Raw genomic sequence first — 18,845 nt, forward strand, 5'->3', positions numbered from 1 at the left:
AACCTCCGTTTTCTCACCGTTAGTCAACATTATTTTTTTTATTTTTTATTTTCTGTGGGGCCCACCATCTTGCTGAATACCCCAAGCACGAATCCCGAACTGGAGGTCTGCGGCGGCCACCAAGAACTCCGCCGCCTGCTGCAGCGTCAGCAGCTCCACCAAGCTTTTGATAGTCTTCATCCGCAGCTCGTCCGCCTTCTCCATAATCGCCGCCAGTTTCTCCATCTTCACGTCGACACCGGCGTATCTGATCCCAACAATCTCAGTCGCCTCATCCTGCAAACCAAATTATATATTCATCTTAGAAAACCCCAAAACTTTATCCCAACAATATCAGTTGCCTCCAACTCAAATACGTATATATTAACTTTAATTAAATAGAGATTGTTAAACCCTAATTCATCCCCTTAAGAAAACAGTACACGCGCGTTAATCTTAATTATAATTGATAAACAAATAAACTAAATAGAATTAAATTAAGATTAAGATTAAGATGCATTGGTAATTAGTAAAAATTAAGTAATCGGTGTGCCTGCTAGTCGCAGAGTTGATCTGTGATGTCGTTCTCGCGTTGGACGGTCTAGATTTGGAGCTCACTGACGCGGCGGAACTGGGCGGGGAAGAGGTCGCCGAGGTCGCCGGTGTGGTAACCGCGAAATATGTCGATGACGTGGGACTCGAAGAGGATGCTGGACTCGGTGTAGACGAGGTGGAAGGTGGTGGTGGGGTGCCACCCGCCGATCCAGTGGAGGGAGCGCTCGAGAATGGAGGTCCAGGGCGTCGAGAAGAAGCAGGAGAAGAAGAAGAGGGAGTAGTGTCGTCGAAGGCGTCGCCAGCAAGTGATTTCAGATGGTGGGCCCCATAGAAAATAAAAAATAAAAAAAAATAATACTGACTAACGGTGAGAAAACGGAGGTTAGGGCAAGGGGGGTATTTGCACCCTTTTTCTTGAGTTGGGGGGTTTAATTGCACGCACAATGAGAATGAGGAGGTATACGCTATAAGGGTTACCCCTAGGAGAGCTTATATGCACATTTTCCCTTATTAAAATAATTCTTTTTTACGTGTCAATACACGTCAATGACGGCATCCTTACTAATAATAAATAAGTTAAGCTTTAGCTTAGTATATGGATCGAAACTGCACTTAATTATGGTATATCAAACCTCTTAATTATTGGATTGGCTCTGAAAATAAATGAAAAAAAACCTCTTATTGGATCATAATTCGGGAGCCCTTAGGAGGGTGTTTGGCTAAGCTTATTTTAAGAGCTTATAAATTGTCAAAGTGTTTGGATAATTGAGCTTATAAGTTAGAGAGAGAAAATCGAAGAAAAATGAACTTGAATGATATATAATGAAAATAATAAATTATAGCTGAAAAATATTTGTAAAATGATTGTTATATATGAAATTATAAAAAAATAAGTTAGGGTATATGAACTTATTTTTTGGGGAGCTTATAAGCTCTTGGAGCTTATAAGCTGCTTGTGAGCTTATTTTGCTAAACACTTTGGAGGAGTTTATAAACTGTTTTGAGGAACTTATAAGCTCGGCCAAACACCCTCTAAGTTATGTAGTGGGACCAACTATTTGATTTTTTTCGCATTGTAAATGAATATTTTATAGAAGACAAAATCTTAGAGATTTTGTATAGGTCATATAAAGTTTTTCAATCAGTCTATCAAGACACATTATTTAATTCTATATCATCACAAAACTCAAAAATAAATTGAAAACCCAATTCTTAATGAATACTAGTATATGCTATATATATGTGTGTACTCCGCATTTAACCCAGAGAATCACGACGGTTTCTAGCTATATGATCAATACACTCTTTCAGCTGCAGCATATCTCTCACAAATTAGACCTACTACTGAAAGGCAAAATATGAACATCCCTCTTCTTCTTCTTCTTCTTCTTGCAACAACAATTGTTGTTTCCTTTTGTGTTAAAAGTGAAGTTATTCTTGTGTGTGTATGCGGTGTGGGGTCGTCGTATTTGTTGAGGGCGGTGTGGGCGAATCCATGGCGAATCCGGTGGAAGCTTCAAGCGCAAGGCATAAATGGGCCTAAGCCTTCTCTCTTGTATGGAAATTTTTGGGAGATGAAGAAGATCCAAGCTTCCGCTGCCTTGAAAAACACTGCAAAACATGACGATGACTTTGTTGCTCACGATTACACTGCAACCCTCTTTCCCTACTTTGAAGAATGGAGGAAACAATACGGTCAGTCACCCTCTCTCTCTCTCTCTCTCTCTCATTGATTGCCCATGTAGGAAGAGCTGTCATTTTCCATTAAAAGCTGCAGTGATTAATTTCTCATGGACACGGCAGTAGCTAGAAGTTAATGATCTAGTAATTAAGTTGCGTCTTCTTGTGTTATCCAAGGGAACATATACACTCACCAATTTCTACAATATTTTACTCCAATACTTTTGAATAGTATTCAAAATTAAGCTCCAATATTTCCCCAACTAGACATTCTATTAATAATTAATGTCGAAATTAATCTGCAATAATATACAGCTGTAATAAATAATGAAAGTATATTCTTTTGATGGGGTGGGGATGTGAAGTATATACTATATAGTTAGCCAAATGGAATTATGGATTCTTTGACTATCTTTTAGAGTTGCTTGTAGTCGTACAAAATAAAAAATAAATTGAACATAGAAAAAAAGGACCTAGAATTATGGAGGGTGTTTAAAATTATTTAAGGTCATTATCGTAGGGCCATCTGCAAAAGTAGGCTAATATTTTTCGGACTTGTAAAAATAGGTCAATTATTTTAAATTTCAGCATTCGTGAGCCACATTTGAATCAAGTCAGGCTATTTAATTTGGGCCACATTTTGACCAAAAAATGTGGCCTATAAATGCTGAATTGGGTCCAAATGTGACCCAAGCACACTAAAAATTAAAATAATTGATTTATTTTTTGTAAGTTCGAAAAATATTGACCTACTTTTATAAACTACCCTAAGATAGTGGACTTAAATAATTTTAAACTCATTATGGAGGACAAGACTTGAAATAAGTTACCCACCAAAGAAGCTTTTCTTTTTTATTCTTATCGCTGAGTCTCTTTCCTCATTTGTTTTCTTGCTACAAATGATGCTTCTTGGAGATATCTTGTTTTTAGAAAGTCTTTTCCTAGTTATCCACATGATGTTCACACTTCTAAACCATGGACCCGATACGACATTGATGAATAAATTAAATAAATAGCTGTAGAATTGAAATCACACCGACGGTTAAGTTTTAGTGGAATTGCTATATATTTTTCGTGAGTTAGTCTCAATATATAGTGTTCAATAAGATATTAAAAAAATTAGTAAAATTTTCACTCTCTTCTTAAGATACGATACATCAAATCAACACCTATAAATCAATCTAAGATCTCATCATATTGAGAGATATCATTGGAATCATTCACGTATGTATGAAACATTATCTTTGAACAACCTTACAAATTTTTCTTTCGAAAAAATGCTCAACTTCAACTTGGGATATTTTCCTATTTTTTTTTACCTTTCTTTTATGAATAATATCCTATTAGTGTAGATAACGAAGCGCGGTCTATTGGTAAGATGTTTAGGTTGGAGATTCGAGTCATCTAAAAAGTTAAAGTGCAAATATTAATTTTTTTGGGGTAGGTAATATTTAATAACAATTTTTTTTTGAACCAATGACGACTATTCTCAGATTTATTTGAATGAGCATTAATTAATTTTCAAATTGAGATTATTAGAAATATATATGTACAAGTTATCGCATCTAGCTATTTAATTATATTTGGTGCAAAGATAATCATTTTCAAATCTCTTTTACGTAAAAACGATTATCATCCATCCTAATAAGTAATGTGAATCCATGTGTATACACACTGATACACAGGCAAGTAGAAAAAGAATGTTTTATAAACGTGGGATGTATAGGATAGGAGCAATGTTGAAGATCATAAATTGATGGTGTTGAATTTTCATTCTTTCGTATCCAACGTTTCTTCTGAAATAATCCCACTGAGGGAAAGTAATTATAATAAGGATGGGTATTGGGTGGTCGGCTGCGGTATACAGGAAAATATCTTGTCTTGGTTGGGATAGCTTTGAATAGGATTTGAGGGCCACCAACTTTTCCTTCCACTTTGACACGCGTTTTTAGGTGGCTGGATCCATTGGACTTGCGCAGGATTTATGTAGATTCTAGCTTTATGCTTCTCAAACTTTTGCATATCATCATCATACACAAAATAGATGGCCTCCAATTATAGATGGCCTCCTAATTATAGCCCCCCTAATTTTTATTAGAAACATTGAAATTTCATATATTACTGTCGGCAGCATGCAGCAACTTAATTTAATACTCCCTCCGTCCGCCAAAAGTAGACCACTTTGATTGGGCACGAGATTTAATAAAATTGGTTATAATTATGATGTAGTGGAGAAAGGGTCCCACCACTTTATGAGATGTGTGGTTGAGATTGAATTTGGGGTGATTTTTTTGTAAATATAAAGTGTTTGTAAGGATAAAAGATTAAAGTGGGTGGTAGGACCATTTCCATAAGAGGAAAGTGGTCTACTCTTTGCGGACGCCCAATATAGTAAAAATGGTCTACTTTTGGCGGACGAAGGGAGTATATAGTATTAATTCAATGCATGCAATTCTCACATAAATATGAATTGATAAATTTGTCAAATTAAAAATTAAACGGGGCCTGATCAGGACATTAATATTGCTGTATAAACCTAACTTTACAGGCAACATAGAAATCAGGGAAAAAGACACCTGAGATCCTCTATATTATGTCCAACTTAATTTGGTGCCCATTAATGTACAGTCTGTATTTTTTAACTTTGATTTAAATTTATTCCATTTTAGTTCAATTTTTCTATTGTTACTAATTAATTATTTTTAGAATCAATAAGTAGGGAAAATATTGGTATATCAAATTACTTTTTTTTTTTTTTTTGCCGCGCGCCTCCTAATTACAGGCTAACCCTGAGATATAGAGCTAAATTAAAGTGCAGTTTCTCCCATGTGCAACCTAAGTTGCAAGTAAACAGTCGTGATGGCTAAGGTGGGACAGATTAGCTCGGACCTCTCCTAGTAGAGGAGCTGCATGCGCCTCTTTTTCTTTAAATAAGTCAACAATTGGTAATGTAATTTCCGCGATAATTCTAGGCTGCTCAAGAACATCTATATGCGCACAATCTCGTACTCAGTCCGTCCCACTCTAATATGCCCACTTCTTTTGGACACGGAAATTAAGAAAATTTATTTTTTAGTAAAAAAGTGGTATGATTCACACCAATACATTTTTTTTACTCAAAATGGAAAACGAGCCTATTAGAGTGGAACGTCCCAAAAAGAAAAACGAGGCTATTAGAGTGGAACCGAGGGAGTATTATATAATATTCTTTTCGTCCCATTAAAAGTATGACCATTTATTTTTTACATAATTATTTTCTTTTTTGGAATGGATCATTTGTAATGAAATTGCCCAAAATAACAAAATGATCATGGTAAATGGAACAAAGGGATTAGTATGTGCAATTATATTGCATATAGCGACATGAGTTGCCAGCACATTTGTGACAAAAAAACATAATAATCCAAATTACTATGCTATATATAATTGATACTAGGAACCATGGATATTATTTTTTTCCGACTCGTTTAAAAATTTGTGATATATCCCGAGTGAACAGGGTCTAGTGTGTAGCCTACGATTGATTATACATATTGCTTCATAGGGGTGGTAAAACGGGTTCGATTAATCGGTTATAACTATAACCGAATCGGAAAACCGGTTAATCGAATAATCGATAATCGATATTGGCCGATTCGATGTAGTTATCAATTATTTAATTTTAGGAATACCAGTTAATCGGTTTAACCAGTAACCGAGCAGTTAAACCGAATTAACCGGTTTAACAATAATTAAATAGTATATTATATTTAATTAATAATTATTGTATAATTTCACATACATTTGTGGTTGATGGCTGAGAAGGTTTGGTAGAAAAAAATGGGTAATTAACCTTAATCATTTCCTAAATTCATATTTTTTATCGTTATGTATATGAAATTAATTAATAAAATGAGATGTATACTAAAGTAAAGGGAAACTAATTGTGGGAGCGAATAGGAGAGTTTGGTTGAGAGAGATGATGGATGATGAACAGTAAAGTGAAAACAGAGTTTTTTAAAATTTAAGTGATCTGCCAGATTTAGCTCTAAACAGATTAATTCGATTAACCGAACCGGTTAATCGAATCAAAAATCGGTTCAGTTTCCGGTTAGCAATTTCAGTGTTAATCGGTTCCAATTAACTGAAAAATCGATTCGATTATATATAGCTCTACAATATTTAGCTTCTCTGTTGAACCCTTCTCTATATATATATATATATATATATATATATATAGGGGTGGGCTACCGTGAGAGCACATCTTAAAATAAGAAATAAGAGCAATTTTTAATGTATGAATTTTATATAGAACACGTATGAATCCGCTGTATAAAGGTATGAATTGTGAAAAATAAATTTTTGCTACCTTTGGGATTCGAACTCAGGACCATAAATCCATCCCACATGATTATGAATCAACCGTAGATCTTGATGATCTAAGGGCTGAAAATGATTCTTATTTTATATCTTAAGAAATGCTCTTATTTTAGCCCATCCCTATATATATATATATATATATATATATATATATATATATATATATATATATAGGGTCAAGTTAAACAGAGAATGCTAAATATTTAGAGAATAGAGAAATCGTGAAACAAAAACGAACAGATCTACAAATTTAACGAACAGATCAATGTACCGCATGAACAGCAATTTGAACAGACGTATTTAGTAAAAAAAAAAGAAAATCTCGCCACCAACAGGATTCGAACCCTGGGCAAATTGTTGTTCATGCGGTACATTGATCTGTTCGTTAAATTTGTAGATCTGTTCGTTTTTGTTTCCGATTTTTCTATTCTCTAAATATTTAGCATTCTTCGTTTAACCTTTCTATATATATATATATATATATATATAAGAACTACTCTATAATCAACTACTCATTTTAGACTGAATAATATTGAATAATTTATAATTAATCTATACTTAATAGAAAAAGAGCTTAAGAGCACTCCCAGCAGATCACCTAAATGCATCACTAACTCTAAATTTAGGCTAAAACAATTGAAAATGAGATAAAAAATGCATCCAACAGATCCCCTAAATTGGATGGGGCTCACAAAATTTTTTACATCTACCTAAATTCAATCTTAAATTTACACCACCCTAAATTTATTTTAAGCTTATAATTAGTCGGGCCCACACATAATTATTGTTTTTATGTAGAAAATAGGAGATCTGGTGTATGCATTTATAAAATCGAGATCCTAAAATTAAATAGAAAAGCTTTAGGGAGGAATATAGGAGCATAATTTTGGAATTTCTGATGGGAGTGCTATAAGACATCTTAAGGCACAACTTGTGGATTGCCTATTTTATCCACATTATATATTTTATTTTAAAATTATTTTACATATTATATATTTATAAGAATATATTAATTCATTCTATAGCTATTGATAAGGCTTATAAATAAATATATTCATTCAATAAATTATCTAACAAAAATAATAGATTAATAATTTTTTTTAAAATAATAATTTATCAAATAAAATAACATTAATTACATGTACAACGCACGTTCTTTCTGCTAATATATAATTAAAAGAATGATGACTTAATCCTTGATTTTTCGCTATTTGGAGATTATTTTGAAAATCTCTCTCACATTCCATTCCATTGGGAGATCTCCATCTCGAAAGATTTTCACATTCCCTTATTCATAATGTAATTCATGTTGGGTGTTGAAGAAAAAATAATTGTTGTGCATTTGGAACTATGATTATACCGCAAATAAGTATGTATTGATAATTAATGTTGACGGTTAGATTAAAAAAATGAAATAGTTGAATTGTAAAGATGAGAAGCGTGTTGATGGGTGCAGGTCCGATTTACACGTACTCGACTGGAAACAAGCAACATTTGTACATTAACGATCCGGAACTAGTGAAAGAAATGAATCAGTGTATTTCTTCCGAGTTAGGGAAGCCTTCTTATATCACAAAAAGGCTTGCACCCATGCTTGGCAATGGCATTTTGCGCTCTAACGGCCACTTGTGGGCGCAACAGAGGAAAATCGTTGCGCCCGAATTCTTTATGGATAAGGTGAAGGGAATGGTGGGCTTGATGCTGGAATCCGCGGAGTCGCTCACTACAAAATGGGCTAATATTGATGTGGTTGAGGTTAGAGCAGAAGAGGATTTGAGGAGTGTTTCCGCAGACGTCATCTCCAAAGCCTGTTTCGGCAGCTCATATTTGAAAGGGAAGCAGATTTTCTCCAAGCTTAGAACCCTTCAAAAGGCCATTTCTAACCAAAGTTTCCTCTTCGGTTCTCATGCATTCGGGTATCTTTCTCATCAATTTCATAATATATATTGTCCTTGAAAGTTGAATATTAATTGTGGATTGCAGATTGGCATCAACGGTCCAGAAGAGCAAAATCGATGTGTTGGAGAAGGAGATCGACACGCTGATATGGGAGGCCGTGGAGGAGCGCGAGAGAGATTGGCACGAGGGCGAGAACAAGGATCTCCTGCAGCTCATACTTGAAGGAGCCGCCAACAACGACGTGGACAAAGATTCCTCCAGGAGATTCATCGTGGACAACTGCAAAAACATCTACTTCGCCGGCCACGAGTCCACCGCCGTGGCCGCCTCATGGTGCCTCATGCTGCTGGCCCTGCACCCTCCGTGGCAAGCCCGGATCCGCGCCGAGATGGCCGAGGTGGGCGCCCTCAGTGCCGACTCGCTGCCCAAGTTGAAAACGGTGACCATGGTGATCCAGGAGGTGCTGAGGCTCTACCCGCCGGCGGCCTTCGTGTCGAGGGAGGCGCTGCACGACGCGCGGATCGGCCACATTCTGGTCCCGAGAGGCGTGTGCCTCTGGACTCTCATCCCCACCCTGCACAGGGATGCTGATATATGGGGTCCCGACGCCAATGACTTCAACCCCGACCGCTTCGCCAATGGGATCTCCAAAGCCTGCAAGCTGCCGCAAGTCTACATCCCCTTCGGCCTCGGCCCCAGGCTTTGTCTGGGCCGGAATTTCGCGCTTACGCAGCTCAAGATTCTGGTAGCCGTTATAGTCTCCAACTTCACGCTCGCTCTCTCCCCCAATTACAGGCATTCTCCTGCTTATACAATGATCGTCGAGCCCGGTCAAGGCGTGCATCTACTCATTCAAAGATATGCTACCTGAATTATTAATTGCCTCCTTTCACATGCATTTTTCTTCGACTTTTAATTAATGTTCTTTCCATCCATCATCTACGGACTTGGATATGCATTTTAAGATTTTGATTTCTAAAATTCTTTGTCAATTTTTTTTAATAAATTAATAATTAAATAAGTAAATTTCAAAACTGTATTGAATCCGAGGCTTTTGGACTTAAACATTAATCATTCTACCGCTATGTCAACACACATACAATTATTTGTCTTTTTTTTAGAGCCAATATTATGTGCGCGTAGGTGAGATAGTGTCTTGCTTATCATATCATCATACTATATAAAAAAGTGTGTAAATAAATTTAATTAAAAGAATAAATTAAATTGTCATTTACAAATATATTTTCACAAAATTCAAAATTAGCAATACGAAACCGCCAACAATAGAAAAATGATGGTTTTACACGTGAAATTCCTTTTTTCCTCATTCCCATAAAACATAATTTCTTCAATTTTCGTGCAATTTTATTCTTTGATAAAATATGCAATATACATCTTAAGTAATACTATATGCAACTTAAAAAACTTTTAGTTCTATATATGATATATAAAAAAATAAATTTGAAATGAAGAAATTATGATTATTTAAGCATATTAAAAGTAATAATGTTTTCTTACTTTTCCTTGAAACTGTTGACGTGTTTAAAGGAAAAGCATAATAAATAGTACTCCTAGGTTGAGTCGCACAAATTGAAAATAAGTTTGTAGGTAGCACAAAGACTGCAGACGAGAGAGATAGTGGACATGATAAATCATCTCATGGAACTTATTACATGGTTGCAATGTATCTAGTCGATTTAGAATGGGAGAAAAAGACAAAACTTAATTGGCGAAAATGCGGCCTTCTTGGAAGAGTAGTAAGAAAATGGGCACAATAGTTGTGATCTGGAAGAAATTCTTGAAGAAATGAAAATGCAGAGAAATGTTGAGACGGCAGGCGTGAATCTTAATTAGGCTTCCCAACCTCTGAGCAAAGTAGCTCGAGCAACTCGGTTGACTCCGAGTGTGAAAGCGCCCATCCGAAGGTTGCAGCTGTGAGTTTGGCTCATGCTCTTTATCTCGTGGAAGGCTCTCCTCATGTATCTGCTCAGCTCTTGATTCACCTTCTCTTCGTCCCACATGAACCCTTGAATATTCTGCCATCCATCCAAATTAATTCATTCATTCATTCGCCAGTAATTAAGCAATATTATAAACCAGCAGATTAATTCATTAATGTTACCTGAACCCACTCGAAATAACTAACTGTTACTCCTCCTGCATTTGCATATATATCGGGGAGGATTGTAACTCCTTTCTTGGACAAAATCTGCATATACAGGTACAAAAAAGTGAAGACTAGTATTTGAAGGGGTGAAGAGAAATTGAATATAGGCCAGTGGGCACCTCATCAGCTTCTGGATCAGTAGGATGATTTGCAGCTTCTATGATGTACTTGGCCTTCACATCTCCCGCATTTTCCCTTCAATCAATACCCAACATTATTTACCAAAAAAGAAGAAGCATGCAATTTAATTTAAAATTATACTTAGTTACCTGTTGAGAACTCCTCCGAGAGCGCACGGTATGAGCACGTCACATTCACTAGTGAGCAACTCGTCCGACGCCATTGTCTGGGCGCCACCAAAATCTTCTAGCTTTCCGGTGGCATCCTTGTGCTTGAGCAATGCTGCAATGTCAATTCCGTTGGGATTCTTGATAGCCCCTGTTATGTCGCTCACCGCAACCACCTTCCCGCCTCTTTCGTCAATCAGCCTCGCCGCCCACGATCCAACGTTTCCGAACCCCTAATAAACATAATCTCATTAATACTCACATTTTTTCCAAAAAAATAAAAAACTTTTATTCTTCATCTCACCTGAATGGCGAACGTTAAACCCTCGATGGACTTTCCATGCTCAGCAAGTAATGCTTCGGTGGCATACACCACGCCACGCCCAGTTGCAGCCTCCCTACCCAGTGATCCACCCAGGTCCTACAACATGCATTTTCAATTTAATTAATTTCTCCCAAATTAGGTAATTGAGTAGGTGTTTTCACTTACCACAGGCTTTCCTGTAACAACTGCTGGGGAGTGACCATGAAACTTGGAATACTCGTCCAAAATCCAAGCCATAGTCTGAGCATTAGTGCCCATGTCAGGAGCAGGAACGTCAGTGTTATCTCCGATGAGATCATGAATTTTTTGGGTGAAGACGCGAGTAAGGCGTTCCAACTCGCTGGTGCTGAGGTCTTTGGGCTTGCAGCCGATCCCACCCTTTGCTCCGCCGTATGGGAGATCAGCTACCGCTGTCTTCCAAGTCATTAGTTGTGCAAGCGCATTCACCTCATCAGGGTCAACCTATAGATTATCACTTCTCATCTATCAACAACTAAGACGATCCTCAATTCATAACAACAAGAAGATTGAAATTGTGAAGCACCTCGGGATGGAATCGGATGCCTCCTTTCATGGGCCCACGTGCATTGTCATGTTGTACTCTGAATCCAATGTAGGAGACCAACGTACCATCATCCTTTGGGATTGTGCATTCCACCTGATCAGATCTCAAAACACTTTATTTCAAGAGAAGGGAAAGAGAAAAAAAAGCTTGAATGTTTTTGCAATAAAATTTAAATGAACCTTGATTTCTCTGAATGGGATCAAAAGGCTGTTCTCGATCTTGGAGTCGAGGCCGAGGATGCGAGCCGCTTGCCGGAAATTGCGGGTGGTGGCGGCGAGAGCATTCATTTTCTGCAATCTCTATCTATGTATCTCTTTTGGTTTGAGCTAGATAATAAGTCAATACAATTATTGATGCACGGATTTTGTATGCATTGGCTGCGTATATATAGAAGAAGAAATCGAAATGTGATGAGAAAATCAAGGGAGGGTTTGTTAGTTGCTATATACATGCAAGAGTACTTAGACTCCCCGAACTTCAGGAATTCAGCCAAGTGGCAATAAATTCATTTGATTTGTCCAATTTTTTTTCTATTAGAAACCGATAATTTTTGACTGAGCTCCAATTATATATTGTTGTTTTATTTAAAAAAGAAAAAAAGAAGACAAAACTCATTCAAAACAGAAGCCAACGATGATACGCGAGAGAGTATATGTTTTGGGTAATTTTAAACACAGCCCCCAATTTTCTCACTATAACCCCTTATTTAAAAAAATAATATAAATAATTATGATTATACTATTCTACCCTTATAGCCTCATTTTAAAAAAATGTGACAAATTAATAATTAAAAATTAATTTAGAAGAACATCAAGCGTAATCTCTTGAAAAATAAATCTATTTTATCGAAAAAAATAGATAAATGTATAATCATAATCTCTGAAATAAATGTTTCCTTCTTCCTCCATCAACACCACAATTTCTCGTTTCCCCCCCCCCCCCCCCCCCCCCCCCTCTCTCAAATCTGGGGGGAAATAAATCAAAATTCTCTTGTTTTCTCATGTCATAAAGATCAAATTTCCACAATTTCAAAATTTTGAAAACCTCCAGTTTTGCAGATAAAACGGAAATCATGAATTAAGTAAAATAATATGTCCACATTCTTAGAGTAACTGTCGTCAATTCTCTGTTGCAGCCTGCACTTGAGACTTTTCAACTCTTCGATGACATAATTCTCTTGTCTGGTGGAAGGATTGTGTACCAAGGCTCTCACCACAATGTTAGAATTTTTTGAGAGCTTGGGCTTCACATGTCCCGAAAAAGAACAAAAAAGTTGCAGACTTTCTTGATTTCTTCAAAGAGTAAATGCTTTCTCAATTTTCATTTCCAGTCACACTATCACTAACATATTTTGTAACATCAAGGAAAGATTAAGAGCTGTAGTAGGCGTAGGGACGACCCTTATAGTTTGTCTTTGTGGAAGAATTTTCGTAAGCATTTCGGTCGTTTCACATTGAAAGAGAAATAGGGCGTAAAATGGGGCTATAAGGGTATAACAGTACCATTCTAATTGTTTTTTTTTTTTTTTAAATAAGGGGTTATAGAGAGAAAATTGGGGGCTATGTTTAAAATTACCCATATGTTTTTTGTGGCCCAATTTTTTCTCTGGCCCATTTGTGTTAGGGTTGCTAAATATAATTATATCTCCGCCCTGTCGAAGTTGAGGCAAATTGGGACGTTTTTTTTTCGACCAGAGATCCCATTTATGTTAGGGCTGCTAAATATAGTTATGAATCTCTCCATAACATCGAAATTGAGGCAAGTTGAGGCGTTTCTTTTTGACATGGTATTTAAAAAAATTAGTGTTTAATTATTTCTTTTTGAGTCGAAGTTGAGGCGTTTCTTTTCAGAACGAGATTTAGGAAGTTAGTGTTTAATTGTTTAAGTATGTTTGTAGATCAAGTCATTATCTATATCATTAAGAATTTTAAATTATTTTTAAGTACAAAATTTAAATTTAATAACCTGAATTTTATTGTTATTTTTATTTTTGATTTAATATTTTTTTAAACTTTAAATCATGATTTAGAATAATCTGTTTTTTTTTTTGTATACTGGCATTTCGTGCACCAATTTAAAGCAAACATCCACAATTGCAAATTTCAGATTCCCAATTTCATTAAAATTTCAGATATCAAACTGGCGACAATACATAGGCAATTTCAGTTTCAAAATATAAGAGAAGAGGAACCGAAGAACTGAAATCAGATCGTGCAGATCATGAGGGGAGGCGGAACCACCAAGAAACTGCACTCATACAATGGAAGGAACAGATAGAACTCGACTCAGATCGCGAGGAGATGTGGAAGGATTCAAGGGTTTTGATGTCATAGAGGTGGTGAGAATGAAAGATGAATGAGAACTGAGAAGATTATAGATTTGGGCCAAAAAAAATTGGGCCGATATTTTGTTAATTCAAAATTTAAGAAAAATAAGGTACTTTTAATTAAGTTTAGGACAGCCCCAAAAATAATACGACTATACGACTCAACTTGAGCAGAATCGAGGGACTAAATGAATATTTGTAAGTAGTTTACAGGTTTTTTTTTTTTTTAGAACAAGCGAGGATAATTTTATTGATCACAAGTACATGGTACATGGAGATGACCCACCACAGATAACGGAGGTTCATTCCAAACATGATATGAATTAATATCTCTCGCAGCTTTATCTAAACAATGAGCTAACATATTCCGATCCCTTTTAATATGACGGAGCTTGACACCCGACAACTCAACCAAAATCCGACGACAACAATCCGCAATAATGCCCATCTCCAAAATGTTATTATCGCCAAAGTTGACCAAGTCGCAAGCTCTCCTACAATCGACCTCTACAAAACCACAATCAAAACTTAAATTCTTGATCCAAGACAAGGCTTCCTTGATCCCTATCAACTCACCCTCTTCAACGCGACAACTACCCGGGAGCTTAATGGAAAGACCAATAATGAAATCCCCAACATGATCACGGACTGCCATACCAATGCCCCAAATGTGAATATCATTGAAAAATGCAGCGTCCATATAGCAAACAATCGACCCATATGGAACATTATGCCATCCCACACATGCAGCAGCAGCTGCTGCATTAAGCGCACTGAACTGCAGTGGACGTTTCCTAACTTCCATCCACTCTTTCCTGTTATCCACAGCTCTAACCACCGTGAGCGACGGCGTCGGGGAAGAATTCTTCCAAACCACCACGTTCCTCTCTTTCCAAAGTTGCCATAATAACATGCAAATATTTGCAGCAATCTCCCCATTCGGCAAGTCTGCTATCGAGAAAAAGGCATGTTGAAGAGAATCGCTATTAGCGATAATAGGTTCAAGAACCACCCTCAAACGACTCACTCGTCAGCAATCCTCCGCAGAACGACATTGGAAAAAGATATGCCAGAGAGTTTCATAGCCTTCATTACATATAGGACATTCACCACCGACCGAGATACCCCAAGAGAGAAGATTAGCCTTCGTATGGAGGTTATTTCGAACAGCTCGCCATAGGAAATGACGCACTTTGGGAGGAACATTCACTTTCCATAACTTACTCCAGTGACCTTCCACGCCATGGGTCAAATCAAGAGTTAGTGAGCTCGCCAGTTTGTACGTATATTTAACAGAATATTGCGTTATCTGAAAAATGCCATATAAGCTTATCATCACCTCCATGAGGCAGAATAGAGATGCTACGGATCTCACGAATGTCATCTTCACCAAGAATAGTCTCCATAAAAGCAAGATCCCATTGCCGAGAAATAGGAAAATATAGTTCAGCCACTTTAAGCCCAGCAAACCCCGGCGGACAAGGTGAAACAATATGAAAAGAGTCATCTCTTCTCAACCAAGGATCAGCAAAAACCCGAATTTGAGAACCATCACCAACCCACCATCGAACACCACGTCTAACCAAATCTTGGGCCGACATAATACTCATCCAAGAGAAGCTCGGACTATGCCCAATTTTAGCATTAAGAAAATCAGATTTTGGGAAATACTTAGCTTTTAAAACCTTGCAAACAAGAGCATCTGGTTCATGTAGCAATCTCCAACCCATTTTCCCCAACAATGCAATGTTTAGCAGCTGCATGCTACGAAACCCTATACCTCCAAGCTTTTTATCGACGCACAAACGCTCCCATATCATCCAATTAATTCCACGACCAGCACCGCCTTTATTCCCCCACCAAAACGTGTTCATAAGACGCTCCATCTCATCAGTGAGACTAGTGGGGAGGGAGAACACACCCATGCAAAAAGTAGGGATAGATTGAGCGACACCCTTGATAAGGATCTCCTTACCAGCTTTAGAAAGTTTTTTCCCGTTCTAACCTTGGATCCGATTCCAGATTCTATCATGGAGATACTTAAAAATCTCCCTCTTATTTCGGCCAATAAGTGAAGGAAGGCCAAGATAACGGCCTGTGTTGAAAGGGGAGAAAACGCCCAGCATAAAAACAATATCCTCTCGATCCCGTACAGTAAAATTGGAACTGAAAAAGATCCCGGATTTCTGGTAATTAATCGCTTGTCCAGAAGTGAACTCATAATTTGCCAAAACACCCTTAAGAATAGCACATTCCGTAGTCGTGGCCCTGCAAAAGAAAATGCAATCATTTGCAAACATAAGATGCGAAATAGCAGGACCACCCCTACCAATTTGAATACCATGAAGAGATCCACGGTCCGTCTCATGCCGAATCATAGCTGAAAGACCCTCAGCACACAAGATAAAAAGATAGGGGGAAAGAGGATCCCCCTGTCTAAGGCCACGACCAGGAATGATCGGGCCAAAACCGCTACCATTGATGAGAACATCATAAGAAACTGGCTGGACACAAAGCTTCACCCAAGCTCGCCATTTATCACAAAAGCCAAGCCGACGAAGAACCGCATCCAAATAATGCCAATCCAGTCTATCATATGCCCTACTGATATCAATCTTAAGAGCATAGGCGCCATACTTTCCTTTGTTTTTCTTCTTCATGGAGTGAATGGCTTCAAACGCAATATGGATATTATCCTGAATCAAACGTCATTCAACAAACGCGGATTGAGCCCTATCCACTAGAGTAGGAAGAACTGACTTCAATCTATTGCAAAGAACTTTGGAGATGATTTTGTAGATGACATTACAGAGGGCTATCGGGCATAAGTCCTTCATGGTGGCAGGAGAAGAGATCTTCGGGATAAGGGAGATCAACGTATGATTGAGCTTAGGAGGGAAAGCCACACGATCCAGCCATTGAGAGCAGCTGCTGAAAACTTCATCGCCTATAATTCCCCAAAATTTTTGAAAAAATTTGGGATTGAAACCATCGGGACCCGGCGACTTGTCAGGATGCATTTGAGATATTGCAACTTCAAACTCATTCTTATCAAAAGGCCTGGTTAAATCATCATTCATAGCATCACTAATGCAAGGTTGAAGCCTATCCAGTGCTTGATGGAAGTTCACCGTGCTATTAGAATCCTCAAACAACTGAATAAAATAGGAGACTGCCACCTCACGAACCTCACCAATATTAGAAGTCCAACTTCCATCATCACGTTTCAACTTAGCAATAGAGTTAGTTTTTCGGCGATCCGAAGCCATCGCGTGAAAAAATTTAGTATTGCAGTCTCCATCCTTAAGCCAATGTTGCTTAGCACGTTGACGCCAATGCGCATCCTCTCGAAGAATGGCGGAAGCAAGATCCTTTCTAGCTTGGTTCATTTTAAGAATCGAACGAGTATCACGCTTTCCTTGAAGACTAACCATAAGGCTGCGCAGCTTGGCTTTACAGGTTGACAATGGCAGTAAGAAGAAAAAAAAAAAAAAAACTAAAATATAGTATCTAGTTAGTTTACATATAGGAACTTTTTAATTGTGATATTTGATTTATGTCTATCAAATATTAAACAAAACTAGTTTTGCTCCGGTATGAGATATATGAGACTGTGTAATAGTTATTTAATTAAATTGATAAAAGGTATAGGTAATTGAGTGGATTTTGAAATAACCACTTTGGAATAGTAAATTTAAAAATTGCCCACTAAGATAAAAAAATTAAAAATTATCCACACTTAACATTTTATCATTGCATATAAAAAATTTAAAAATTACCCGCGCATTCACACTCAGTCGAATTCACAACCAACATTCATTTTAATTATGAATTCAAGTAGTCGGGAATTCAAGTTTTAAAGTGTGAATTCACAACTAAAAATACTGTTAACCATGAATTCAAGCTTTAAAACTCAAATTGACGATTACTTGAATTCACAACTAACAATAGAGTTGGTTGTGAATTCGAGATTTAAAACTCGAATTCACAACTAACACTAGCAATTCAGTTGTGAATTCATCAAACTGGTTGTAAATTAGATTCATCAAACTGATTGTGAATTCTAATTTTGAAACTCGAATTCACAACCAACACAATTAGTTGTGAATTCAAGCTTTAAAACTCGAATTCACAATTAACACAAACGATTCAGTTGTGAATTCATAGATCTAGTTGTAAATTTAAGAATATTAAGTTGTGAAATCATAGATCTGGTTGTGAATTCAAGAACATTAAATTATGAATTTATAGACCTGATTGTGAATTCAAAAATATTAACCAATTATTCAAAATCTCAATTATTAAAAAAACCCACCCAAACTAAAAAAGCTAAATCAAAATAATAATGGACATAAATTTTGTGACAAAAGTTTTAAATTTCCGAACATTCAATTGCAAAGATTAAGGAAAATAGCAACACATTTTCGTATCAAATTAATAAAGGCAACAGAACATGTATGGATTAACCATAAATCAATGCATTGTGTGGTCAGAATCTAATTCCATTGCTCTCGTCAAAGTAAAGTCGTTAATTGTCGGCAAGCGCTTACTTCACCCAAACGAATTAAAATTGGATTGGTGTCGGAGGTTGTAAACGTGCAAATAATCCTCTACTTTGCGGCCCACTGTAGTCGCGGATCAAAATACTCGTCTTCCCTCACCTTCAACTTTCAAGATCTGAAATCCAGTTACAAAAAAAAGCA

The 18,845-nt window shown here is 36.9% G+C and overlaps 3 protein-coding genes across 3 annotated transcripts; 1 reads left to right on the plus strand and 2 right to left on the minus strand.

Moving 5' to 3' along the window:
* The first annotated feature begins 1,604 nt into the window (after positions 1 to 1,604).
* Positions 1,605 to 9,453, plus strand: LOC130995502 (cytochrome P450 714A1-like). Its single transcript, XM_057920805.1, has 3 exons — positions 1,605 to 2,229; positions 8,030 to 8,489; positions 8,557 to 9,453. Exons 1-3 carry the CDS (start codon positions 1,893 to 1,895, stop codon positions 9,341 to 9,343), a joined length of 1,584 nt encoding a protein of 527 aa, XP_057776788.1. The 5' UTR covers positions 1,605 to 1,892; the 3' UTR covers positions 9,344 to 9,453.
* A 655-nt stretch (positions 9,454 to 10,108) lies between these two features.
* LOC130995503 (glutamate dehydrogenase 2-like) lies at positions 10,109 to 12,283 on the minus strand. The gene is made up of 8 exons (XM_057920806.1): positions 11,996 to 12,283; positions 11,796 to 11,909; positions 11,417 to 11,713; positions 11,231 to 11,347; positions 10,909 to 11,159; positions 10,759 to 10,834; positions 10,595 to 10,681; positions 10,109 to 10,508 (listed from the first exon to the last, which is right to left on the minus strand). The coding sequence occupies exons 1-8, from the start codon at positions 12,101 to 12,103 to the stop codon at positions 10,323 to 10,325; spliced, it is 1,236 nt and encodes a 411-aa protein (XP_057776789.1). The 5' UTR covers positions 12,104 to 12,283; the 3' UTR covers positions 10,109 to 10,322.
* A 1,660-nt stretch (positions 12,284 to 13,943) lies between these two features.
* LOC130993880 (uncharacterized) lies at positions 13,944 to 16,067 on the minus strand. Its single transcript, XM_057918915.1, has 3 exons — positions 15,482 to 16,067; positions 14,429 to 15,090; positions 13,944 to 14,063 (listed from the first exon to the last, which is right to left on the minus strand). Exons 1-3 carry the CDS (start codon positions 16,065 to 16,067, stop codon positions 13,944 to 13,946), a joined length of 1,368 nt encoding a protein of 455 aa, XP_057774898.1.
* Positions 16,068 to 18,845: the final 2,778 nt, after the last annotated feature.

This window comes from Salvia miltiorrhiza, chromosome 7, assembly GCF_028751815.1.
Source record: "Salvia miltiorrhiza cultivar Shanhuang (shh) chromosome 7, IMPLAD_Smil_shh, whole genome shotgun sequence".
NCBI lineage: Eukaryota > Viridiplantae > Streptophyta > Magnoliopsida > Lamiales > Lamiaceae > Salvia > Salvia miltiorrhiza.

Excerpts from the sequence above, each read along its gene's own strand:
- LOC130995502 (XM_057920805.1), top strand. The coding sequence starts at position 1,893 with ATGAACATCCCTCTTCTTCTTCTTCTTCTTCTTGCAACAACAATTGTT. Across the intron at positions 2,230-8,029 it reads AGAATGGAGGAAACAATACG|GTCCGATTTACACGTACTCG; the intron begins GTCAGTCACCCT and ends TGATGGGTGCAG. Across the intron at positions 8,490-8,556 it reads TTCGGTTCTCATGCATTCGG|ATTGGCATCAACGGTCCAGA; the intron begins GTATCTTTCTCA and ends TGTGGATTGCAG.
- LOC130995503 (XM_057920806.1), bottom strand. The coding sequence starts at position 12,103 with ATGAATGCTCTCGCCGCCACCACCCGCAATTTCCGGCAAGCGGCTCGC. Across the intron at positions 10,835-10,908 it reads CTCGGAGGAGTTCTCAACAG|GGAAAATGCGGGAGATGTGA; the intron begins GTAACTAAGTAT and ends TATTGATTGAAG. Across the intron at positions 10,509-10,594 it reads GTTATTTCGAGTGGGTTCAG|AATATTCAAGGGTTCATGTG; the intron begins GTAACATTAATG and ends GATGGATGGCAG.
- LOC130993880 (XM_057918915.1), bottom strand. The coding sequence starts at position 16,067 with ATGGGTGTGTTCTCCCTCCCCACTAGTCTCACTGATGAGATGGAGCGT. Across the intron at positions 15,091-15,481 it reads CTCTATTCTGCCTCATGGAG|ACTTGCCGAATGGGGAGATT; the intron begins GTGATGATAAGC and ends TCTCGATAGCAG. Across the intron at positions 14,064-14,428 it reads ATGAACCTCCGTTATCTGTG|TTTCTTGGTGGTTCCGCCTC; the intron begins GTGGGTCATCTC and ends GTATGAGTGCAG.